Genomic DNA, 27,296 nt, shown 5'->3' with positions numbered 1-27,296 from the left:
TGTCTCACTGAGAATTGTCAAAAATAATGATTGTGTAGTATTTTATTTTGAATGTTCTATACAGTCTGAAGAATTGTAAACTTTTTTAAAGTTATTTTCTGGTTGTCATTTCAGCTATGAAGTCTTACACTCCATTTTTCGTACTCCTGTGGAGTGCTATTGGACTAGCAAAGGCTGCCAAAATCGTCGTTGTGCCGCCAATTATGTTTGAAAGCCATATGTACATTTTCAAGACGTTGGCCTCAGCTTTACATGAGAGAGGCCACCAGACAGTGTTTCTCCTGTCTGAAGGCAGAGACATCATGCCATCTAATCATTACAGACTCCAGCGCTACCCAGGGATCTTTAACAGTACCACTTCAGATGCTTTCCTACAGTCCAAAATGCGGAATATTTTCTCTGGGAAACTTACGGTAATAGAACTGTTCGACATACTGGACCACTATTCTAAGAACTGTGAGAGGATGGTCGGCAACAGTGCTTTGATGCAGGGTCTGAAAGAAGAAAAATTTGATTTGCTGCTGGTGGACCCTAATGAGATGTGTGGATTTGTTATAGCTCATCTTTTAGGGGTGAAGTATGCAGTATTCTCCACAGGTCTTTGGTACCCTGCTGAAGTGGGGGCTCCCATGCCACTGTCTTATGTTCCAGAGTTTAACTCACTTCTCACGGATAATATGAACTTTCTGGACAGAATGAAAAATACTGGCGTTTACCTCATTTCCAGATTAGGGATCAGCTATCTGGTTCTTCCAAAATATGAAAGAATAATGCAAAAGTACAACTTGCTTCCGGGGAGATCCATGTATGATTTGGTTCAGGAGACCAGCCTGTGGATGCTGTGTACAGATGTGGCACTGGAGTTCCCAAGACCTACTCTACCTAATGTTGTTTACGTGGGAGGAATCCTGACCAAACCAGCCAACCCGCTACCAGAAGTAAGGTTTGCTGAATTCTACGGTAATTTTTTCATACTATAAAGGTCAAGTTTTTGAGGATTGGTGGAAGATTCTTAAAAATGTTTTCTGGACTGCTGTAACAGGAAATTGAGAGGGATAATTGTGATAGTAACCAATGGCAATCTCAGGAACAGGTATAGACAGCGTAGAGCTTGGCAGAGTCCACATAAGTGCCTTTATTCATGTTCCTATTCTGAATGAGGTACTTGTGTAATTTGAGGCTCTGCCATGTGCTGTATTGGCTGGGTCTCAGAAATGGAAGTCCTGGCCAAGTGAAAAGTCGTGTAATGAAAGGGGAATGTGGTAATTGGATGGATACTACTTAGAGGGGTGTGTGTATGTGTGTGTGTGTGTGTCTGTGTGCCTGTGTGTGTCTGTGTGCCTGTGTGTGTGTGCCTATGTCTGCAAGTCTGGGTGTGTGTCTGCGTGTGTGTGCGCATATCTGTGTGTCTGCCTGTGCATGCATGTGTATCTCTGTGTGTGCGTGTGTGTGCACATGTGCGTATGCATGTGACCCTGCTTGTGTGCTCCCTCAGATTCCCTCCCCCAACTCCAACCACAACTGGTCTCCAGTTATTATCCCCAAGCAACATTGCCCCCACTTTAAAAGTTGAGAGTAACATGATCCTAAGATTATGTTGACGGTTGCAGGAACTGTGGATTGGAGGAAGTGCAGACAGAAGGTAGGGAGGCCTATGATGAGGCTTTTTGTTATGGCCTGAGTTAGGGGGTGTGTGCAAGAGCTGTTGGACTCATAAGATGAGTCATCAGGACTTGGCAGCTGATTGTAGATGGGAGTTCAGGGGAGAGTTGAAAGCATCAAAGATAATGTCTCCTTCTCCCAGGTATCTGGGATTACCTTGATGCCTACTTTACTGGGAGATTTGGGTATGTGGAAGGGTTTAAATATAAGTACGATGTATCAAATTGCTTGCTTTCTCAGGGAGGTGGAAGGAGAAAGAAGGAGAGTATGGAACATAAAATTTAAATAAAAACTTGAGATTTTTGTTTACATATAATTAAAAAAATAAAAATTAAATGTTAAAAAAAAAATACAAGTTGTCCCTTGGCTGTCCAGGGTATTGCCATCTGGCTTTTGATGTTTTTGGAAATACAAAAATTAAATAAATATTTGTGACATTTAAGCAATATGTGAGACATATGAGAGTCTAGAACAATATAAAATCTGGAAATAATGCGTAGTGCTAATTCTGAATGCCATTCTTTTTGAAGAAACAACTGTTACATAGTTAAGCAAAGATGGCCCCCAGAAAATTTCATTACACAAGTAAAGGTGAAGAATCCACTCTTCTTCAAGGGAAGAGGCAGTTTGCTATAGTGGATAGAAAATGGGCCTCACTGTCAAGAAAATTCAAGTCCAAGTCCTTCCTCTAACATCTGGGACTCTGAGCAAGTCATTTTAAGCTCTCAGTGCCTCTGAGACACTATCAGAAGTGGAAGGTTGCAGAGTACTTTCTTGTCATAGGTACAAAAGAGGTATACTGGCAAATGTTGAATAGCTACCCTACTAGGGGAAAGTGTGTGTGTGTGTGTGTGTGTGTGTGTGTGTGTGTGTGTGTGTGTATGCATATGCTTGCAAGACATTTAAAAATGTACACAAGATATGCTTTTGAAGTTTGATTTGCATTTTTTCATTTTATCTCTTTCTTAATTGTAAACACTCCTCAAAACAAATCAATCCCTGATTTTTTTTTGAGAATTTTTGATTTCTGAAGTGTAAATGTGATGGGATGCTTGGGTACATGTTCTTGGGCCCCAATTCTAAAATCACATTTTTCTTTAAAAGTCACATATCTCTCTAGCCTCAAAACATTATCCCAGCCAGTTTCTCCCTAGCCCAAGAGCACAACCTGCCCCAGCAAAACTTTTACCTCTTTTCCTAGCAGCCAGGTGCACCTATAGACCTTAACTAGTCTGAACAAGCTGTGTACTGGCTAAATGAGCTATGTGCACCGGGTCATAAAGACATTTACTACTCACTGACCAATCATGTATTCTAGACTTAGACATATGTATACTCCCTTATGTTTATCTTGTCTAACAAGGCATTGATGAGAGCAGCCTGGTATTTCTGAGTCAATCCTGACCACTAGTTGACTTAGTGATGTTTCAAGCCTAAAGCCACACCTCCAGGCAGCCCCCCCGCTCCTTGGGCTATTTCCCAATGAACTCTGGGTAAAATACCTGATGCCAAAAGTGTATGTTCGTTTAAGAACTGATCACTCCTTAACCACTCCCTAATCCCACCCCAAAACACCTAGTTAGCATATTTGGCACATGCTGTACTGTAGAATATCCTATATAAACTTTAACTGTACCTCTCTAAGATTGCAGGTTCCCTAATAACTCTTGCCCGCTGAAAAGTGTAGTAAATCTTTATCTTGACCTCAACAATGCTTGGGTCCGTGAATTCCTTCCAGGCAACCTGCCCCTGGTACTCTGGTTTTGGTGGGGTTCTCAACCCCCTCCCCCACCCCCACCCCCACCCCCCATCAAATGTTTACTGAAATTTTACAGTTGTCTCTCTTGAGTAGGTTCAAGCTGGCTCAAGCTTGTAGGAGTAAATTTTGGCAAAAAGATCATCCTCAGCTTGATGGAGCATATATTTTATTTGGGATGGAATTTGACTATGAAATGTTTTTCAAGGGAATATAATACAAGGCAAGATGATGGGACTTCGTGGGAGGAGATCTGTCCATTATTGTAGGATGATTTGATTGCCAGGAGTCCAGTCAGCTAGGTGAATCAGACATCTTGGAAGGTCACACTTGAATTGTGCTGTGGAAGAAAAAAGATTTTGAAAGATTAAGTTTAGAGAGAAGTGAATTAAATTTTTAGAAAATGTAGAGTTAAAATGTATAGAGTTTAGAAATAGCATATTCAATTCTGGGAACAGCTAATATATATAACTAATTGATAAAACATTTCTTGTTTACTCTCTGCCAGGCATTGTGTTTAGTGTTGGGGATACAGATTTAAGGAAGCAGGACAGTCAGTGTACAAGGGATTGATGAGTGAACAAGTGGTGGAGATGTGGAGATGATGAATATGTACTAGTTTTGTTTTAGAAATGTCCCAGTGAAATGGAAGAAGGATATTGTTCTTTATCTTAAGAATACAGCTGCATCAGGAGAATATTACATTTGTTTGCTTGTTCTTTTGAAAGCATGGGTTGGACTTGAACATATTTGTGGGCAGTGGAGAAGGAGCCAGCCCTTTGAGAGAGGAGCCCTCAGTAGGGTAGTGCTGAGGTTTCAAACTCATGGCCAGAGGGCTACAGGAAACTTGGAAAACTCCCAAGGGAAGTTTGAACCAGATTAAAATGTAATTAGGAAAAAAAAATACAAAAAAAAAACCAAATGAAAAATAATACAGTACAACATGGGTAATGTTAATTTATGGTTTGCTAAATCAGTAAGGGACTGTAGGGATACGTTTCAATTTGAGTTTGACACCTCCAGTGTAGACAGCACACTGTTCTGAGTCAAAGTTTCAAATTCTGGCATTGCCTTTTCTCCCTTTTCAGCTTTCAAATGCATGGGTTTTACCAAATGTTCTTTAAGGCCCCTTCTAGCCCTCAAAGTATAATTCTGTGACACTTAGGTGGGTTCCAGAATGAGAGAACTACCAGATCTGAGAGGTAAAATAATTAGAAGAATGAGGATAATTCAGTCAATCTTCATGAGTTAATAATCAAACTTACTTGTTGGAGCTAAGTCTACCCTGTTACTGTTCCATATCCAAGACAATTTTTATGTTTTAATATAGTGAAACTGCCAACCTGAGTTTCATCATTGGGAAGTTCCTCTTATCAGTGAAACCTCAGGTCTCTGTGATTAGAATGCAAGGCTTGACGAGTTTCATTATATATCCTATTTTTGTAACTTGAAGAAATCATTATTTGTTACAGATAATGAAACTTAAGTATTTCTGTGCTAGGGCAGATACATAACCCCAGAAGTTCCATGTTTGTTACCAACAGCAACCAAAAAGGATTGCATGGCGAAGCCATGGCTTTTCTCTCCAAGATAGCCTAGAACAGAAATCTGTAATTTTTGTAGGGTAAAACCTTTGGACCCCTTTCTGAGAATAATGTTTTTAAATGTATAAAATAAAAAAGGATAACTAATTATGTTGAAATAGTCTTATCAGAATATTCTTAAAAACAAATTCACAACTCAGTTCTCCAGATTAAGAACCCCTGTCCTAGAGATCTGGTTTACGTTAGTTTATTTTAATAACCATTTATGGGTCTCCTATTCATGAACCTGTTGTGAAATAATAAATTTCAGTTTAATTTAATTTATTAACTTTGTGGAGCACTGGCCTAAGTGCCAAGACAAAAAGCTGACCCTGTCTTCCAGAAGATTACATTCTAATTGAGGTAACCATCTGACAGTAATTCAAATGAGGCTTTGTTGTATTCAGTTTTGTTAAGATGGGAAATTGGAAATTAGTTGTACTATATTTGGGGTGGACTTTGGTGTCCTTGGCATCATAACTGTTAATGAACTAAATGCCATTTGAAGATTATTTGAGGGAACTTAGTGTCTTTTGGTTAGGGATCATATTTAGGGTAGACAAAACGATAACTTCAGGTTACTTAAAAGAGTTAATATAAAGAGTTATTATTAAGAAGTTATTACATAGAAGTTATTTTATAGAAGTCAATAAAAATTCATTAAGTACCTTCTCCATGCCAGGCACTGTGCTAAGGATTAGGGGTACAAAGAAAGACAAAAGGACAGTCCCTGGCCCTGAGGATCTCACCGCTTAGAAGGATCAGATTTCTTTCAGTTTCTGACTGTCCAACTAGGACCATTAGGTAGCCGTTAAAATAGAGATGAAGATTTCTACTCAATAAGGGAAAGCTTCCTAACAATTAGAAGTATCCCAAACTGCAGTGAATGCACTCTACCAGAAAGCTAAGACTTCTTTGAGGTCTTTAACCTAAAATGAGATTATCACTTATCAGGGATGCTCCAGATAAGGATTTGTGCATTAGCTCAAGGTTGAACCTGGTACAGTGGAAAGAACTTGGGATTTGGAGTTTTTTTGGGTTTGGGTGGGTACCCTACTTAGTCATGTGACCTTTGGCAAATGACTTTACTCTTCTGGACCTTGGTTTCTCATTTGTAAATCAAGAAAGTCAGACTGGATGATCTCTGAGATCCATACCAAATTTAAGTCTGATCCTATGAAACATCCAGAGAGTCAAGAATTCAGATAGAAAATTGAGCACAGTGCTTTTGAGTCCAAAAAGAGCTGATTTGCTAGCACAGCTGATCTGAGAAAAGAAGACCTTATTGATCGAGACTGCTCCATTTCTAAATTATTGTACAGAATTCTCAGTCTCTAATATGATTTTATGGAATTTAAAGATGAAGACATGAATGTAACACATTCTATCTAAGCCACTCAATTGAAAGCCTCATTTTTTCCCCATGTTCTCTTTTCTAATACATATTTCCTTCCCATCCCCCATCTAGAACCTCCTGATACCACCTTATTGATAATGCAAAGCTGTACCTTCCTGCTTGGCAATATTACTAAACAGTATTTGCTAAATGTCCTCATCTCTATATACCTCCTGGTCTTTTAATGATTAAGCAGAAATGCTGTATGGTCTGTGGGAGCCTATGATTATGATATAACCTCACAAAGTTCTCTCTGGTTGAAAAAGATTCTGACTTTTATTTTGACTGCACAGAGACCAGAATTGAAGGTTTAAGTTGCTGAAGTGGTTGAAATTTCTCCAGGTCCTGTTACTCAAATGAGGTTGTATTTGTACAGCATTGTGCCTGTCATGTAGTAGGTATCTTATAAATGCTCATTCCCTTTCCTTCTTTCCTCTTATTTGGTTTTTCTGAAATTAATTTATTGGTAATGTACATTCGTACCTTTTGCTAATAAGTTTTGTTATGAATGAACTTGGCAGATTTTACAGTAATGCCAAAGGGTTTTTGGGGATTTGTTTTTCTTTCTGCTTTTCCATATGGGGGTCAGGAGGAAACAAGGAGGTTGATAAGTACATGGAAGCCCTGTGCACCTGAGGTATACTCTACCAAATAGGGAGAAAGACCTTGGAAGGTGGGTGCTGAAGACAAGCTTGATCTTCATAGTTTTAGTGGATGCTGGCCATGTTGAAGGGTGTGATAAGTCAGCTGGCCGAACTGTACTACGTTCCTCAGGATTGCTCAAACTTTTGTTTCTGACTGATAAGACAATGGAGGCATTTTTCTTTATCAGGGTCAGTGGTATATGCTTTTACCTAATACTAAGCCTTTGGGTTGGACTAAGTGATTTCTAAGGACTGTGGCTGCCCTGAATTCATTGATTCTCTGATTTGCCCATTTGTTCCAGCCTTTCTGCATATGTGGCTTTACAAGGCCAACTCCTTGCCTACTCAGGCTCTCCATCCCTGCCTAGCAGAAGATAACGGAATGATGTTTTTTGTCAAGGTGATGGCAGCAGTGGTAGAGACTGGCCACTGGGAGACTGTGAAGTCATGTTTGCCTGTTCTACTCTTGCTCTGGCTGTTATCTGTCTCATTATGCCATTTATAGTCATTAGATGGGTGATTGTGGCTCCAAAACTAATAAAACAATCCTTTGCTTTCCTTCCTCTTCTCTCGTTATTCTTACTAATAACCACTTCAGCAGGATGTAATACCATAACTCATGTAGCGCAGCAGTCATCATAGGCAAGACTTCCCAGAAATCTCTTACAAGGAGATCCTTGAATCTCAATATATCAGTATAAAATAACAGTACAGCTCAGCTGGGATAAAGTACGAAGTCTGGGGAATAGAGAGATAGTAGATAGTCCATGGGCCTTGCCTTTAAAGAGTTTATTATCAGCATTATCAGTTTCTATAAAAGTGGTCAAAGATTATTAGTTTACAATTTGCTGTCTTTAAAGTACTATTGAATTTTGGAAGTGTGTGTGATGGAGCAGGAATCTTAGTCACTAGGTCCCCACCTGTCTTTGGAAATGTACTCAATATTGGCTTCCTGGAAGGAAGGCTAAGTGATAGCCTTGAGGGCAATAGCTATATCCTTCTATATGAATGGAAATTTTCTAGGAGATCCTGTCTTGATAATAAGCTCCTAGTGTCCTCTAAACTATCACAGGTATTGATTTTAAGTAGTTCAGTGCAGCCTTGGAGTCAAAAAGACCTGGATTCAAATCCAGTCTCTCACACAAAATGATTGTGTGAATCTGGATGGGTTCCTGAGGAGTGCCCTAGGCAACTTCTTTTAGAATGTAAGTTTCCGAGGAGCTGTTGGGTTCAGCTTGTGGAAGAGATTTCAGTACTGGGAGTAGACCCTCATTCCCCCCACCTCCCTCACAAAAAATTCCCCAAGAGGACTCACTTATTACTAGGTTGTCTTTTAACTAGGGATGTCTGTCTTTGGCTAAAATGTTAACCAAATATTAATGTTTTGGTTAATATGTTAATGAGTTCTGGTGCTGGTGGGTGTAAATAGTAGAAATGTGTTTCCTCACCTGAGCAAGGGACACAGAGTAGTCCCTAGGATTTAAGACTGGGTAATTATAGTAAATGATGACTAATGATACTCTATTGTTAATTTCCCTACAGAGGATGGTTAGCATTTTAAAACTTTAAAATCAGAATATTAGCATCAACACCAATTAACCTGTGACTGGATAACATAATTACCAGCAACAAATATACAATCCACATCTAAGTTAACAAGCTTTTATTAAGCAGTTACTGTATTTTCCACAAGCTATCCTGCTGTTCAGGGAAGCTAAGAGGAGCTTGGTTAGTTACTCCAAAGGATGCTGAATTCCTTCTTCTGAGAGATATTTTTTGGATTTTTCCAGGAGATACTTCTGGTCAGCTTGGGAGCTGGTAAAGGTTCTCCTGGGAAACATAGACTGAATAGATTACATGGAAATATTTACTCAGTTTCTGGGAAATGTATGATTAATTTCTCAAGTGAATTTTTTTTTTCAGAAGGTATAGTGAGTTTTTTGTTTGTTTTTAATAAGATTCTGGACAGTTCCTCCTTCTAGAGCCCAGGTATTTTGGCATTATTTTATTTCATCCTGAAGTTTATGATTCAGGTAGTGAGAAAGGAGACACTGTCCCCAAAGCCTGACATGCTCTAGCACCATTATGCCAGGTGTCTGAAAGTGGTGACTTCACATGGGGACCAGGAGATTCAAGAAAACATTATTAGTGAAGTTTGTCTTTTACCCGTAGAATTTAATATCTATATTCTTACAGACTAAAACATTGGCAGACAAGTAATGACAAATAATCTGATGAATATCATAAATAAAATGTTGATTATGACATTTTTGTCACTGATTTTTAAGGCAGACATCATCCAGTTATCATTCAATTCTGTTTCCCAAGTCCTCTTTTATCTACAGTTTCAGCACAAATTTACAGAAGGGAAAAAAAAAGGTAGAAGATCATATCATGGTCAAATAGAATTGTCCTCATTACCTGAAGTGTGTGTATGTGTTATATATACACGTATATTTCATAGAAAATTAAGTGGGATAATTTTCCCAGTGAATTGTTTAAACAGTCCACAGGATATTTGGATAACAGCTTTAATTTTGAAAGCTTAATTCTCCTCTATTGGTTCTGAAATCACTATTCAGATTTTCCCCTCTAATTAAAATTATATCATTGGAAATCATAAATAAGATTTTGGTGTCTTTTTCAACATTCCTCAAATAGGAAGCATCATTGTTAATACACTGCAAATATCATTCATCTCTCAGCTGTATTCTTGTGAATGTGTGATTGTTCATGACCAAATTCAGAGAAGATATATTGATAACAGTTTACTTTAGACAGCTGAGCAAGGAAAACCTTGAAAAGTTTTACACTCAATTATGTTTGTATTTGTGCATTTTTGTTTGTGTGGGGGGGAGATCAGTATTAGGCACCACTGGTTACTGCCAGCTGAGGCTTCACACTGAGGCCACAGCTGTGCATTTAGTTTTTAGCCATGCTAAGAATAGCTAATTAGGAAAACCAAACAGAACAAAGCTCACATAGTAGCATTGGTACAATACCATTTTTGTTAGCAAATCATCAAGGAGAAATTATTTTTCCATATATTAGTGCCTTTAGTAATGAACACTTGTACTAAGAGTACAAAACAGGCAGATGTTAGGAAAGTGCTATCTTTTCAATAACAAGTCTTTCTTCAAAATCCATAAATTCACAGCTAGCCTTGGGCAGAATCAGGAAATTTGTCCGTAGTCTTGCCTACTTTTCCTTTTCTCCTTCTTTCTAATTCGGATGCCCCTTCCATCTACCCCATACTTTCGTTTTGACCTCCTCCACTATTTTAGCAGCCTGTCTGATCTCTACTTTGCTTATGCCCCCAAATTATTTCTACTTTATCAAAATTCCTGTTCCTCAAGTGTTCAAACTTGTCAACTAGCTGTCACACAGAGGGGCTGCTCATCAGCTTATGCAGGTAGAAGCATTCATGATGTATTTACTCTAATGGCATCAAAATCTAAATATAGGAATTTGAGGCAATGAGTACAACTGTTGGGGAAACACAGGGGAACATTTTGGCTCCTTTTCAAATTGAAGGATATAGGCCTATTCATAAAGCCAGCACTGTCGGCATATATTTAGTGCATATAGTGATTTCTTGAGCCATATATTTAAAAGACCACCTGGCTACAAGTCTCAGGAAACCTAGGTTCTTGTAATTTCCCTTGCTACTAATTAGAGTAAGTACCAGCTTAATTTTTCAGAAGTTAACTCTTCAGGCAACCTCTCTGGAGCACAGCTGAGAACCAGTAGCAGAAAAATCTCTCAAGAGTTCCCTAAGTATATGTCCCAAAGCTCATGTACTCTCTTTATGAGAAGCCCTCAGACTGTCACACTCAAAACTCATGAACAGTAGCAAATGAGGAGGGGTAAGAAGGGCTATTGGAACTTTAGGAAGGGGAAAAAAAAGCACATGATTTCTGGGCAGTGATTCTTAACTTTTTTTTAGTTTGAAGATGCTTCTGTAATGCTAGCAAATTTCTAAAACCATGACCTACCTGATAGTAGTTGTACTATCTGTAGGGATTGATTGAGAAAATACAGAGTGGCCAGAGCTATGATGAAATCAATGGAGAATGAGACTTGATCTATAGTTTCAGTAGTATAGGGTGGGGTGGGGAACCTGTGGCTTCCAGGGCACTTGTGGCCCTCTAGGTCCTCAAGTGCATCCCTTGGACTGAATTCAAACTTCACAGAACAAATCACTAAACAACACATTCTACCATGTTTGTGTGTTTTAAATGCATTTCATCCCAGTAGTCATTCATGAACAGAGAAGTATGCATCAGCCACTGAAGTATGTGCTAGAGGTTCAGAAACAAAGCAAGAAAACAATCCAAATAATTCCTACCTTCATGGAGGCTGCATGATGAAGAGACTGCACCCTGCATCAGTGTATAGTTTTCTGGTATTCTGAAAATACGTTTCTAGTAGAAGAAGATAAAGATTTTTCAAACTAGGCTCTTTCCCTGGCAGACCCGAGGCTTATTTCTTTCAGGAAAGGAAGGTTTCAGAGGATGCAAAGGTTGGCGGCTTATCTTTTGAACATTAGTAGAGGGCAAGTTAGGAATTTTCAAAGGAAGATGAGTCAGTAAACTATTTGTTGTCTCTAATAGTGCCATCTGCATTAGTCTGGCCTTGCCTTCAACAGTCAAATTCTTTGGCATGTGTGTCTTAGGAGGAAAGGTAGAATTTCTAAGCAGGGCCTGACCTCATTGTCTACACATTTATTCCTCTGGCATATGCAAGTTGTGTTTCCTATTTTGAAATTAATATTAATAAAGAGATAACATTTATACAGCTCAAGTCACACTTATTCACATTTTGTTTCATGCCAAGCTAGTAGTTCTGTCCCTATAAAGGTGCTGGATAAATAGCTCTGTATTAGAGATATTAACAGGACCAGCGGAGTACAACAGAACTTAAAATCCTGATCCTAGGTAGAGGCATTCCTTATCCAGGGCTTCTCATGGCTAGGTAACAAAGTATGTTACACTAAAACTTCGCTATTTGCTTTGCTGTTCTCAGGGACTTAGTTTCTTATAACAAGATTTTCTTGGTACCGAATTCCACTTTCCTGATTGTCAAACAATTGTCAGAACACTTTTCTTTAATAATTTCAACAAATGTTACCCAGTTGAATCATTCAGAAAAAAATAATTTGTTTCTAAAAATAAATTGATTTTAGAGTGATGATTTCTGGTCATCAAAATGGAGTTATCAAGTATCTTGGGTTTTAGTCCTCTGTAGGCCAATTTTAAATATACCAAACAGTACCCCCCCACCCTCCCCACCCCTTTTCTTTAATAGTTCCTTCTCTAATAATGAAGTTTCTTTTTGGGCTTTGTAATAATTCTCATTTGGAAAGATCTTCTTGACTTTTTTCTTTTTTTTCTTTTTTTATGGTTTTTTAAAAATTTATTTATTTTTAGATTATGACATTCATTTCCACAAAATTTTGAGTTCCAATTTTTCTCCCCTCTCCCCACCCCATAACACTTGCATTCTGATTACCCCTTCTCTCTATGTGTCCTCCATTCTATCATACCTCTGCCTTCCCTTATCCCCATCTTCTGTCTTTTCTTGCAGGGCAAGATGGATTTCTATACCCCATTACCTGCATTTCTTATTTCCCAGTTATATGCAATAACAATTCTCAACATTCATTTCTACTACTTTGAATTCCAACTTCTCTCCCTCCCTCCCCACCCATCCCCACTGAGAAGGCAAGCAATTCAATACAGGCTGTATACGTGTCGTTTTGCAAAAGACTTCCGTAATAGTCATGGTGTGTAAGATTGACTGTATTTTCCTACATCCTGTCCTGTCCCCCCTTTATTCTGTTCTCTCATTTGACCTTGTCCCTTCCCAAAAGTGTTTGCTTCTAGTTACTCACTTCCCCCATTTGCCCTCCCTTCTGTCATTCCCCTCACCCCACTTGTCCTCTCCTCCCATACTTTCCTGTAGTGAAAGATAGATTTTCATACCAAATTGAGTGTGCATGTTATTCCCTCCTTAAGCCAAATGTGATGAGAATAAGCTTCACTTTTCCCCTCTCACTTCCTCCCTTTTCTCCTCCATTGAAAAAGATTTTTTTATCTCTTTTATGAGTGATAATTTGCCATGTTCCATTTCTCCCTTTCTCCTCCCAATATATTCCTCTCTCAACCCTTAATTTTATTTATTTTTTTATAGATATCATCCCTTCTGATTCAACTCAACCTGTGCTCTCTGTCTATATATGTGTGTGTATGTGTGTAATCCCTTCACCTATATGTTACCTTATCTGATCCTTATAGTTAACCCTAGAAGATAGGTGCTATTATCACCCCCATTTTATAGGTTCTGGAAACTGAGGCTAAGAATGATTAATTAAATGACTTGCTCAGGATCATACAGCTTCTAAGCTTCTGAGGCAGGTTTTGAATTCAGGTCTTTGTGACTCCCAAACCTAGCTCCAACTACTCAGCCACCTAGCTGCCTAGGTTGAAAGCAAATTCTTAAGCCCTGACTTCTAAAGTTTTATTTTCTAGTCAGTCAGGGTCAAATTTAAATTGTTATGAACACCAGGTTGTTAATTTTTATACTATCAGCTCTAGGCTTTTTTGGAATCTTATTATCATTGAGATTGAGGAAGTGAGTATTAGTGGTTTGAAATGGTGTACTATGAATTTTAGAGTAGTTTTATGCTTCTCACAAAATGACATTCCATGGGGATTGAGTCACTGCCAATTGGAGATCAGTCAGAAATGGAGATAAAACACCCCCTAAATAATAATGTAAATGGATAGGAAAATAGATACGGAGCTTTTCAGGAAGATTTTTTTCCTTTTATAATGTATTTTTACTTTTCAGCATTCACTTTCATAAGATTTTGAGTTTTAAAATTTCTCCACCTCTCTCTCTCCTCCCCCTCCCCAAGATGGTGTACAATCTGATATAGGCTCCACTTAACATATTCATATTAAACATCTTTTTGCATTAGTTATGATGTAAAGAAGAATTTAAACTAATGGAAGGAACCATGAGAAAGAAGAAACAAAATAAAACAACAAAGAAAAGGAGAGCAAATAGTCTGCTTCCCTCTGCGTTCCTTCTCTGGATGTTGATGGCATTTTCCATCATGAGTCTTGGAATTGTCTTAGATCCTTGCATTGCTGAAAACTAAGTGTCAAAGTCAGTCACTGCACACTGTGGCTGTGTTCTCCTGGTTCTGCTCACCTTACTCAGCGTCAGTTCATGTAAGTCCAGGTTTTTCTGAAGTTTGCCTGTTCATCATTTCTCATAGCTCTCAGGATGATTTTTTTCTTTTTCCTTTTATTTTTTAAATAAAGGAGGATATGGCCTGTGCTGAAAATGGAAGAAAGTGTTCCCTACCTTGTTCTACTATGACTCTTTTTTCCACCACCTTTCTTGGCCCTGAGTATCTTTAAACTCTTTCTTATACGTGGACCACAAGTTCACTTTATTTATTCTTAGTTCATTGAGTCATTGTTTACCTGAATACTCACTGACTGCCCCTTCATTAGAATCTCAGTATTAGATTTTAGTGTAACATGAGATAACCTTAGACTTTCCTTGTATGAGTCCCATGATGCCTCTGTAACGTGGTTAAGTACTTCATTGCTGATGGGGTCACGTATAGGTTCTTGGGTAGGCTTTACACTGATGTAGATCATCTAAGGAAAAATAAAGATCTCACAAAGGGGAAGTCATATGTATGGAGCTGGAAGGTTAAGTGACTTGCCCAGGGTCACACAGCTAGTAAGTGTCTGAGGCCAGAATTGAACTCAGAAAGATGAGTCTTCTTGACTTGAGGCCCAGCACTCTATCCACTGTACTACCTAGCTGCATGTGTGTGTGTGTGTGTGTGTCTGTCTGTCTATCTTATCTATCTGCCTACCTCTCAGTCATCTTATTTGATCCTCACAACTACCCTCTAAAGGTAGATGCTGTTATTATCACCAGAAGAAAGCGAAGCAGGGAACATAAGTGTCTTATCCAGGGTCCTACAGTTAGAAAGTTTCCAAGGCTTCATTCAGACTTAGGTCGTCCTGACCCCCGAATCCACTGCTCCTCCAACTACTTGTCCAAGGTCACCCAGATTATAAGTTGCAGAGGGCAAAATTAAAACTTGGGCTCCAGCACACTTTCTGCTTTCTGGAGTAAAAAGGAATTTTATCATTTTTACCCTGGGGAATCAGCCGTGTTATTGAAGTGATAAATGGAACTCGGATAAAAATCACTTCATAGCATAATGTTCTATAAACATTCAAAAATAATTTGGCTTGAGGGATTTTTAAAGTGTAGGAGTTTTAATTTCCTAGATTATGTTTCTCATCTTCTTTTGTAATAAGGGAAGTACTTATAAAAAATATCGTCAGTCTTGCTCTGCACACATTAAGAAAGATACATGAGTCACTCAATCAGTAAGGATTTATTAAGCAATTTCTGTGTGCCAGGTATTCTGGTAAGGGCTAGGAATACAATTACAAGCATAAAGAAGAAGATAGTTCTTGCCCTCAAGGGGCTTACCTTTTAATGGAAGACAGAACATAAAAAGTAGATGGAAATTGGGGAAGAGGGGAAATGAAAAGAATCCAGAATGTTTCCTGGAGAGAAATGGAAGACCTGGCTGGCTTGGTCACAGTCCTTAACAGAAGTAGTGGGAGGAGCCATCCAATCAGAGGGAAATATCCAAGCATGGAAGATAATTCCAGTGTGTGAAGTTCAAGACTGGAGTGAGCCTCCAGGGTGAAGAGTTGTCTGGGACATGTTGAAGAAAACCCAGGGGGGAACCTGGGAAGGAATGAAATTGAGAAAGATCTGATATATTAATCTCTATAAAAAACTGTAAAAGGAGGAACACACACCAGAGAACTCATTGAACAACAAACACCAGGGGACACATGCTGGGTAGAGAAGTAAAGATCCCCTCCTCAGTGGTCCTCGACTAGGTAAGTCACTTAACTTATCTGGTCCTTACTTCTTTCATTTGTAAAAACTGGGGGATTGTACTGGATTATCTCTAAGGGTCTAATCTCTCAAACCTGGGAATCTGAGGCTGTTGTAGTTATGATAGAAGAAGAGGTGAGGATTAGATATCATGGTGTTGTCAAAATGGAGCCGGTTATGTGAATGAGAATAGGAATGCACTGAGACTTTCTTTCAAATGTGGATGTCCATCTATTGGGTAGTACTTTTCTGGAATAATTTTAAGTGTGGGAGCTTTCTGTTGGATTATCCTTTCCTGGTATACTTTCAAATGTGGGAACCTTTTTATTGGTAGTACTTTACTAGAATATTTTTTCAAGTGTGGAACCCCTTCTACTGGATAGTATTTTATTAGAATACTTTCAAATATGGGAGCCCTTATGTTGGGTTGTCCTTTACTGGAATACTTTCAGGGGGCCCTTCAACCTGATCAGTCTGTGTAAACCCCTCTGCTCAGATGCGCTCTACCATTTTGTTTCCTCCATTCTATAAGAAGCATTTATCCCTAGCCTTTTCCCCCATGGACCTCTTTGTCAAGTTGGTGAAGCCTATTCTGACCCTTTCTTTACCACAGAATATTTTAATGGACAAAATTAAATACATAGGATCACAAAGGAAACCAATTGTATTGAAAATTATCAAAATATATTATGGGGAAAAAAATTCATATACCCCCAAGTTAAAGAATTTGGCTTAGAATTTATACCAGCTCTCAGAATCTCTGTGACACCAAGCAAGTTTATTAAAAAGAAACTTTTCTTTTTAAGTGCAGCTAAATGGCACAGTGGATAGGGCACTGAGCCTGCAGTCAGACAAGTTCAAATCCAGCTTCAGACACTGCCTAGCTGTGTGACCTTCACCAAGTCACTTAACCCTGTCAGCCTAAGGTTCCTCATCTGTAAAATGAACTGGAGAAGAAAATGGCAAGAAAATCCTAAATGGGGTCCCAAAGAATCAGACACAACTGAAATGACTGAACTATACAGTTATGAACAGTCTCTAGCATTTAGATTCTCTGTCTCTTTATATTCATTTAAGTTGTAGATAATTGGGTGGGGACATACTGATACTTCTTTTTCTTGTGGTATAGTCTAAATACCTTAAGGGCAGAGACTGGTTTTCAAATTGTTTTGCCTCACTCTTTACTGGGCCCAGCGCCTTGCAGTCACTGCTCTTGAGGAGTGGAATTAAATCGAATTTTTGGTTTACATTTACTTCAATAGTTTGTTTATTTTTCTTTAAGAGACCAAAAGGTTAGTTATAGGAGAAATGGGGGGGGGGGGGTAGAATCAGTTGATTCAAAAGGAATTTATATTTCTATTGATCTTTTAAAAATGACCTCTTCCAAAAAAGAGGTGTGGATTCTTGCCTTGAGTCCTTTAGCATTATGTATATATTAGCTTCTCAAAATCACAACTACTTAGCAACACAAAAACAAAAGGGGTGTGTGTGTGTGTGGTTCTCCCAAAAATATATTGAGATTTGTTTGAAGCTTTGGAAGAAGAAAGGTGTTTCTTTTTTTTACTTTCTTTTTGAGCCTTTGGATTGTTTTTTGGTCCTGTTAATGCCTGTGCTGGGAAGTGAGAATGTGGAGGCTGAGGTCCCTGGCTGTAGATGGGCAGTCACCCTTCTCTCCAGCTTTTCCCACTTACATTGAGTTAGGAAAACAGGACTTTCGGATGAATGAGCAGAGTTGGACATGCCACGGCACGTATGGCTTCTGGTTGATTAGGAATTTCCATGTCACAAGAACTAGAAAGGAAATGATATTTTTATAACTTTTCATTCTTGTGGAGACCCCGGAGATTTGGAATACTGACTCCTGAGTATGTAAATAGTCACAGCTGCTTGGATCATAGGACTTCAGACTGGCAGTCAGGACCTTGAATGAATTTTGCTTAGGCAGATCAAAGCAGGGGAGGGGGTTTGGGGAGGGGATGGAGGTAAGAGGTTGTTTGAGTCTCCCATTGGTGCAAATGGAGAAGAATGTCTGAAGCTTAGAAAGGGGGAGGGGCAGCAGGACTGCAGCACCACATTTTCCTAGCTTGAGTCAATGAAACTTGGCACTTTGGTAGCTTCTTTTATTCTAAAGACTTTAAATAGTTCAGAGAAAAAGGTTGTTTTATGTTTTAAGAAGAGTTTTAAGAGGAAAAGCAATTAACAATGCTGGGACAAGATTCTTCACACTTTCTTAAAGTCATTGAGTTCAGGGATTCTTGATATTTGTGTGTCATGGATCTCTTCAGACTTCTGCTGAAGCCTCTGGATCCCCTTCTCAGAGTGATTTTTTAAAAGCACAAAAGAAGATATATATATTATAAAGGAAACTTAATCATATCAAAATATATTTATCGAAAAAAAATTTTAAAGGCCCCAGGTCCCAGGTTATAAACCTCTGATTTGGTTCAACACTTTGATTTTACAGATCAAGAAGCTTGAAAATGACATAAGTAATAAGGATCAGAGGTGGGATTTGAATCCAGATCCTCTGACTGTCCAGGCACTGTTCTTTCTACTGTACCACAGTGACTTTTATAATACTTTTCTGATTTGCCAAAAGCACTCTACATGTCACTTTATTTTACACTGGAGAAATGATAATAGTGCTTTATGTAGTAAATATATGTATGTTTGTTTATATGTATGTGTGTCTACATGTATGTGCATATGTACATATAGATATATAGGTGTTTGTATGTGGATTATGTATATGTATATATATGGGTGTGTATTATATATGTATAGTATGTGTGTATATGTAAACAGTGCTTTCAGGTTTTTAAAGCTTGTTACAAAATCCCCATTGTACAGATGGGGAAACTGAGGCAGATGGCAATTAAGTAACTTTCCCAGGATCACACAGCTAGTGAGTGAATATCTAAGACTAGATTTGAAGTTAGGGCTCTTCTTTTCTAGGTTCAGTTCTGTATTCACGGTAATACATTACTCACTGCCTAAAGGCTTGAAATTTGGTAAAAGCTGCAAGTATAAGTTAGCAGAGAGAAATATCCTGCATAAGAAAAATATCCGGTAACTGTTCACCTTCCTGGAGCCCTTCTGAGTTGTGGCCTCCAAATTCAGCTGGTTATTAGCTGACCTCTTTGACTGTTCTCTGCCTCACCCCTAGCCTGAGCCCTGACCCAGGCTGGGAGAAATCAGATTGCACCCTGGTTTGAGACTTAGAGTTTGAATTTAAGAGGCATGATAGTGTTAGTGAGAAGGGCACAGAATCCAGTAGTAGACTGCTTATTTACTTCACTTTAAAAAAAAAGCTTGCATATCCTGTTATCGTTTGCTCTTCTGTTTAACTTATGAGTCAATAAACAAGGACACACAAATATTTGCTTTTTACACTCTTATACTGTGAAGGTCCTTGAGGGCAGGGGACCGTTTTTCATTTTGTTTTTGTATACTTTATACCCGGCAGATTGCACACCCTTGCTGAATCCATATAAAGTCCTTTGAATCAATTTCGTAGCTTTTATTTACTTCAAAAGTTGTTTTTGTTTTTTTTTTATAATTCTTTCAAGAAAATAAGGGACATATTACAGGTCAGGGAAGAAAGGCAGAATTCATGGATTCATAGGTAATTGTATTTCTATTAAACTTCAAGAAATCTAAGGGAATCATGGTTTGAGTCTCAAGAGTTCTCTCTGGTCCATATGAGCAACTCTGACTGAACTGGTTAATTTAAGGAAATCTCTTCTGGACTTCATTTCTAAAAAGTGAAAGGTTTTGAAGACTAAATAACCTAAAAACAGAAATTCTTAATTTAGAATGTTATTTTTTTTTAAATTTAATAACTATTTCAATATAATTAGTTTCCTTTGTAATATGTTTTTTAAAATGCATTTAAAAACGTTATTCTGAGAAGGGTTTATTCCATATAATTAAAGAGTTGACGGAAAAAAGGTTAAAAGCCTCAGGTCTAAACATTCCTAGTTTTAAATCCTGTGACAGAATTTTACCAGTCTATTTCCATTGCCCACTATCCTTCTTTTAGCCCTTCTCACTTCACCCTACAGTTACTGAAACAGTCTCCTCAGTGATCTTCCTGTTGGCATTTTTATTTCAATCTTTCTTTCAACCTACTACCACAGTTGGATTAATATTCCTAAAAGACTGCTTTCATCAGTCAGTAAACAAGTACCCAATTTGTGCCAAACATTGTATTAAGAACTAGAGATACAAAGGTAAAACCTCTACCCTCAAGGAACTATGTTCTATCTAAGGAGATTTTATGTACTCATAAAAGTGTACGGAGAATAAATACAAAATGAATGTTAGCAGGCGTTGGATCAGGAGTGTTTCCTCCTGATCTGATAAATTTTTAAACTTCTCCTGAGATGGAGAGGGTTGAATGAAATGAAAGCATCTTCAACAAAATCCATTCAAAGGAAAAACATTAAACATTGGGACAAATTGTGAAGCAAGATGACATAGTAGTGTTTGTCTTCCAGTACCTGCTTGATCTTGGAAAGACTCCCAGAATGTTAGAACTGGGAGGAACCTTAGAAGACCTTAATTCCACCCCCTTCATTTTGTAGATAAGAAAACTGAGGCCCAGAGTGTGTGCCCAAGATCACTGTTGATGGTGAATGAGCATTTGCATCAGGTCTTTGGAAATGTCACTTAACCAAGTGCCTTTAGTAAAGATTTTCTTAGGTGCAAGATCCAAAAACTTTTTTTAAGGCTCTATCAGTATGATTAAATATTGATTATTCATCGATAAATTCGCTCTGACTTTGAAAAACTCTTTATAATCTCTTTCCTACCTTTCTAGTGTTCTTATGCGCTACTCCCTCTGTGATCCATTGACTTTGGTCTCTTTTCTTTTAAATAAGCCACTCCATTCACAAGTCCTCCACTTTTCACTTGCTGTCCCCTACCCTTGTAATGCTCTCCCTCTTCACCTCTGACTCTTACCTTCCCCAGCTTTCTTCCAGTCTGTGTTCAGATCCTACCTTCTGCCAGAGGTCTTTCTCCATCCCCCTTAATGCTAGTAGTACCTTCTCTCTGTTGATTATCTCCAGCTTTTGTGCCTGTCTTGTTTAAACATAGTTGTTTGCCTATTGTACATATCATTAGAATTGTTTCTTCAGGCCAGGGTCTATTTTTGCCTTTCTTTGTGTCCCTGTTGGCTAGCATAGTGTCTAGTTCATAGGAAGTCCTTGATTTATTGATGGAAAACTTTTAAAATTTTCTGATTTTCCCTTTTTACCAGACAGGCCTTTTTTTTTCATCTTTTAGCTTGACCTTACCAGTCCCGGATTTAATCTGCCATTTGAAGGTTTTGCTTTTCTTTGTTTTTATTGGCCAATGCAAATCAACACCTGCTTTGCAACTGAGATATTAATTGAATCACTCAGAAATCACAGAACTAGTTCATATCTGAGGCAGTATTTGAATTCTTGTCTTCCTGATTGAGGCTGGCTCTCTTGTCATGATGCTTTTATTTTAATGTTACTTATTATTTCAAAGTAGGCAACTAGGTATCATAGAGTACCTGGCCTCAGGTCAGGAAGATTCATGTTCCTGAGTTCAAATCTTATCTCACATCTTACCTGTGTGACCCTGCTAAGTCGCCTAAACCCATAGTTTCCTCATCTGCAAAATGAGCTGGAGAAAGAAATAGCATATCACTCCTTGCCAAGAACACCTCCAGTGGCAGAGTCAGACATGACTTGAACAAATTTGACTGAACAAATTCCAAAGTAATTTCAGTTCTTGATGCCACCTTTCCAACTTCCCTTTTGCTTGACACAAATAACAGCTGTTTCATAGTGCTGTAGGATTGGAGCTTTAGAATAGGAAGGAACTTTAGAGATCAGCCATTCTTAGACAAAAAAGAGAGGTCTAGAGAGGATGAGAGACCTATTCAGAGTTACTCAGGGAATAAGGCCCAGTGAATATTTTGAACTCCAGTCCTCAGGGCCCTTTCCCCAAATGTTCGGCAAAAGTGAGAAGTTTGATCAGGCAGCAAAAAAGCTAGTAATAGAGAGCCTTCCAGAAATGCAAACAATCAAACTGATAGGCAAACTTGTTTTTAATTTTCATTGACAGTTAATATTTTGTATGACAATTTATCACGAGTCAAATTTAATATACTAATTACTAATTGGCTACTTTTCATAAATGTCTGTATGTATATGTATAAATAAATAAAGCAAGCTATCAGCTAAGGAAATCAGAAAGACTGTTCCTTATGAAAGGTAATGGGATTGAGCGGAAGCCCTGAATTTGGAAATAGGACCTGACTAGTACATTTCTGACTCTACTGCTCTGCTTGTTACCATGGGTAAACGACTTCATGCTTTTAGGCTTTAGTTTTATTTAAAATAAGTGATGATCACTTAGTAATCTCTAAGATTTCTTGTAATTTTGACATCATCTCCCCACATTAAGTGCTCTTGAGAGGAGATAATAGAATTGACTAAGTTATGCACTAGTTTAGGGGTTCTTGACCTGTGGTCTGTAGACTTAAAAGAATTTTATATCTATATTTCAGTATAATTGATTCATTTTCTAATTCTTTTTAAAAATTATTTTGTTTATTTAAAAACTTTGCTGAGAAAGGGTCCAATAAGTGAGATCTCTCCCCCTCCATCTGTCTGTTCATCCATTTCCATCTATTAGTCATTTTATGTCTCTCCATCCATCCATTTATCAGTCTTTTCATCTCTCTGTCCACCCATCAGTATATCTATCCGTCTCTCCATTTCTATTACCTTCTAGTCAAGGGAGGATCGTTGATCTAGATTTGGAATGGACCTTAGAGGTCAAGTCCAAGTCCTTAATTTTATAGAGGAGGAAAGTGAGACCCAGAGAAATTATGTGATTTGTCCAGCATCATAGAGTTGATGCTGTATGGCATCATCCACCTGAGGCAGGATGGCTCTTTAAGTCTAGTGCTCTCCTTCTGCTATGCAGAGGAGGATGAATTGATTGAGGTCACAAAGGTGGGATTCAAACTCAGGTCTTACTATTCTAAGTACAGGACCCTCTGCATTGGACCAGGATGCCCACAGATAGGAAGATTGTATCTTGGTAAAGTGGCAGCCGTTCCAAAATTTTCTTTTTAGCTTAGTCCTTTGGTATTTGAAACTTGGAACAATGGAAATGTTTTCTGTTTTCCTCAAGCACCAACATTCAAGGCACTTAAAAAAAAAAAACCTGGCTTAATTTAGAAGATGAGGTAAATGGAAACATTTTTTGTAGATTTTTTTTTCCACTTCTTTTTAAAAAAATACTTAAACATTCTTTTTTGAATTTCCAAACATATTTCCATTATGACCATATTGCAAAAAAATTTTTTGGTACATTATCTCTAATTTCACTTCAAAATTTATTACTTTCTTTTTCCTTTTTGTAAGCTCATCCGGAGTATTGTCATTGCATTTATCAGCCAGGAGTTTTGATTCAAAAATAAAGGAAAGAGAATAATAGAGAATAATAATAGAGAAAAGCGGAAGGAAAAAAGAACATGTCCTTTTTAAAAACTTTTCTAAGGTAATTAAGATAAAGGGAGAATAACAAAAAAGTCTCTGCATTTTGAAGGAAAGAATAGCCGGAAGTGAAATTACCTAAGCCATCTTAAGTAATAATGATAGCTAGCATTTGTATGGCAATATTAAAATACCATATTTTAACCTCACTACAACCTTGGGAGGTAGTGGTATTAGTATCTTCATTTTATAGATGAGAAACAGGCAGACAGAGGTTCCATGACATGTGCAAGGCCATCTAACCAGTAAATGTCTGAGGTGGGATTTGAACTGTGGTCTTGGTGAGTTGTGGGAATATTCACGAGCAAAGGAAAAGTAAGGAGCTGGCTTTTGGTGAAGATAAGAAGTGGTTAGGAAAAGATCTTGGTCCTGGGTTGAGAACCTGCAGCCTTGAGGGCCATATCTGCCTCGAGGCCACAGGTTTCCCCACCCCTGGGACTCTTGGTGTTGATGGCTTCTCATTTAGCTTAGTCAGCCAGTTTCTGGCGGAAAGAGTCCTTTCAAGAAATAGATGAATCTTGGGGTGGGAGGTTTCAATGTCAGGGTCTCACTGTCCTCGGACACAGTGGTTGCAAAGCAGTTTTTTTCTTGCATTTTAGAATTTTATCAGTTTGCTCTCATTCACATCTACAGCATTCCATCCTGCTGATTTCCAGCAACCTCAGCTATTTGTTAGACAGCCAAGAAAGTCTCAAAACCCTATTTACATAGGGAAGAATGCTTTAACCATTCTCAGGCCTATATCCAAAGACTTAGCATTGTATGAGATCTGAGGTTACTGACGTAGCATGTCTGATTATCACTTTTCCTTGGAAACCTGAATTGCCCTTTCTTTTAGTGGACAACAAAATAAGAAGACCAAGTACATATATTTTCATAATGAATTTTCATATTGTCCTAACTGATTCACATACCTCCCCTTTGTTCTGATGGTGCCCTTCTCTCTCCTCTCCATCTGCACAGACTGTCTACCTTGTTCTTGTTCATGTCCTCTGCAATCTTCACCTGGTGTTAAGCCTTTTCAATAAAACACCACCCTCCACCCTTGCCTGCTTCTCCTCCCGAGCTTCTGCAAAGTGTGGGAGGAAGGCACAAAATCCTGTTGGCAAGGTGTAGAAACCTTGGCTGGGCCTTCATCATAGTACTTACCTTTTATGTATCTCTGATTGACAGTTTGAGGCAGTTAGGTGTAGGGTATTAGACTTGGAGGCAGTAAGATCTGAATTCAAATCCTCTTTTCTTGTACCTACTAGCTGTGTGACCCTGGCAAAATGCTTATTCAGACTAAGAAAGAGGTAATAATGGTAGAACTCACCCCAAAGGATGTGAGGAAAATGAGATCATGTATGTAAAATGCTTTGTAAGCCTTGTGTGATATAAATACTAACATTTACTACTCTCTCACTTTCCCCTGGTCACTTTAAGCCATTGTCTTCCACCCCCATCCTCACTATCAGCAATTTTCCATAACTTTCCTAGGAACATTAGCTTTTGTGAACTCCTTCATCTCTTCTACACATTTCAAAATATGTAAATCCTCAAGCTCCTTCCTTTTCATTTTACAAAATAAAATTATGCCACCCTCCTTGGTCAAGCTCACTTTTTTCACTTTGGATCTTGGTCCAGTCCCCTCAGGTCTTCTCCTGGTCCTTGATTTCTTCAATCCTTTCCCTTCCTAGTGTTGTAAAAGAGCGGTTATCTTTGTTCTTTTTGGCCAAGGGCAGAACCAGGAGCAACGTGTAGAAATTAGAAAGAGGCAGAGGTATTCCTTGTTATATGGAATGGCTCTGCCAGCCAGTGAGGGAAGGGAGAGATGCTGTTGATGTAAACAGTAAGCAATAGTATTTATTTATTTTTTAAATGCTGGTTCTAGCTACCTGATTCTTCTATTCATTCGGTGCCTCCTATCTCTACATCTTTTGCACCAAAAGTACCTGAGGCACTTTGACAAATATTTACTGAAATCTAGGAATGTAGGTTTTATCCTCCTATTTACTAACTGTCAGAAAAAAAAGAAATGAGATCTAGCCATCTTGAGAAAGCCATCCTGGCCCTTGGGTGTTATGACTTTTTCCCCCTCCTAAATATCCATAAACTTTCCCTTTAATCAAACCGTCTAGAATGTTTCCTGGAATCAAAATTCACCAACCTAAACTTTGTGCACACTTCGTTCTGCTCCTTCTTCTCCACTCCCACTATACCCTCCTTTAATCCTTTCCCAACTTTCCCATTCTCCACCATCTTTTTATGATTCAGCCTGACCCAGCTGTCAATCCTTTGAGTCCTGTAAGATCCAATTCATCTGGCCTTGGCGATTGAACAGTGGCAGCTAGGGATTATCTTGTCTTTCCCTCTTTATCTTAGGTTGTATTCACCCGTGTGCCATTTGCGTTCTTTCTTCCCATTCCAAAAGTCCTTCTCCTTTGCAGAGCTTGCAGAAGCAAAATAGTTGAGCAGCAGCTCCATCTTTTTTCTATAACCCATTATGATGGTCCTCTCCTTGCAAGGCTGGTGGTTTTATTCTTCTCTGAGCCTACTCTTTCCCCCAATATTGCTTAAAATAACCCAGTTTTTGTTGGCTCAAACTTTTTTTGTAAGCCTCAGCTCTTCCTGACTTGTTTTAGGAGTGTTGCAGGTTTGTGACATTCCTCATTATCTGCACTTCTTTTTATCCTTTTTTTTTTGGTAAAATCTAAATTGATCAATATTCTTTACATCCAAATAGAACCCTCTAAATAACCCTCTTTTTTTTCCCCCTCTGGGGAGATCGGATCCTTCTGTCACTCACCTGATCTGACTTTCCCTTTAGATTGGCCAGAAATCGTACCTGTTTTTTCTTCAAACCCTTTGATATGTAAAATTGATGGTGCATGGCAAATGGTGCGTGTTCTCAGCTTTCCTGTCCTCTATCACAAATCCCAAGGTATTTTTTTCCCCTTTTTGAATAAGGTACCTGAACAGAATTGGATTTAGAGTGCATTTCAAGGTCTCCCACTGCATCCTGGTGGATGGTCATCCTGATGAACATCTGGTCACTGGATTCAGATGGCTCTGGAGGAGAAGTGAGGCTGGTGACCTGCACAGCCCTCCCTCACTCAAAACAAAGTCAAGTGCAAGTCATGTCATTATTTCTCTGAAGGCATGGTCTTCTTCGGCAATGGACAAACGTAACAACAGCTGTGTGGTCCTGGTCAAGTCACTTAACCTTTGTCTGCCACAGGAGGTTTTCTCATCTCTAAAATGGAGATGATAAAAGCACCTACCTCCAAGGGTTGTTGTGAGGATAGAATGAGATAATATTTGAAAAGCTTTGCAAACTTTTAAACATTATGTAAATGCTAGGGTTGTTTGTTTTGTTTCATTTTATTTCCCTCCTCAACTCTCCCCAGCCTTAGAGCTTCTCTCTGATCTCTGGCTTGGAAAAGATGTGTAGATAGCTTTCTTTCTTACCCTTCCTTTGCATTTTAAAACTCTTCTGATTAGATTTGTGGGGAGACTTAGGAGTTGGTGAGCACTTGTTAGGTATACTCTGTCCCTGGTCAGGATCCTCGTCCCTGAACTTCATATTTCATTTCTATTTTATTTTAAATTGTTATTACTACAAAATCGACAAAACAACCAACTTAAACATCCATATATGAGGAACAGGGGGAAAAAAGATTATATATGAAACTGAATCACTGTCTTGTACTCTTTGGTTTGTAAAGTATATAACAAATTCAACATGTTCTAAAAATGACCAGTTTTTATATAGTTTCA

The 27,296-nt window shown here is 38.4% G+C and overlaps 1 protein-coding gene across 3 annotated transcripts in view; it reads left to right on the top strand.

Annotated features, from left to right (window-relative positions):
* The window catches only part of UGT8 (UDP glycosyltransferase 8), a 104,068-nt gene that overhangs the window by 42,549 nt on the left and 34,223 nt on the right, over positions 1 to 27,296 (top strand). For all 3 annotated transcript variants that reach the window (XM_072624479.1, XM_072624480.1, XM_072624481.1), the window contains exon 2: positions 115 to 938. In XM_072624479.1, the coding sequence (XP_072480580.1) occupies positions 115 to 938 (824 nt within the window). The remainder of the gene's footprint in view (positions 1 to 114; positions 939 to 27,296) is intronic.

Source organism: Notamacropus eugenii, chromosome 7, assembly GCF_028372415.1.
Source record: "Notamacropus eugenii isolate mMacEug1 chromosome 7, mMacEug1.pri_v2, whole genome shotgun sequence".
NCBI lineage: Eukaryota > Metazoa > Chordata > Mammalia > Diprotodontia > Macropodidae > Notamacropus > Notamacropus eugenii.
The sequence above is the reverse complement of the archived record's forward strand: the minus strand, read 5'-3'. Positions and strand labels throughout refer to the sequence as shown.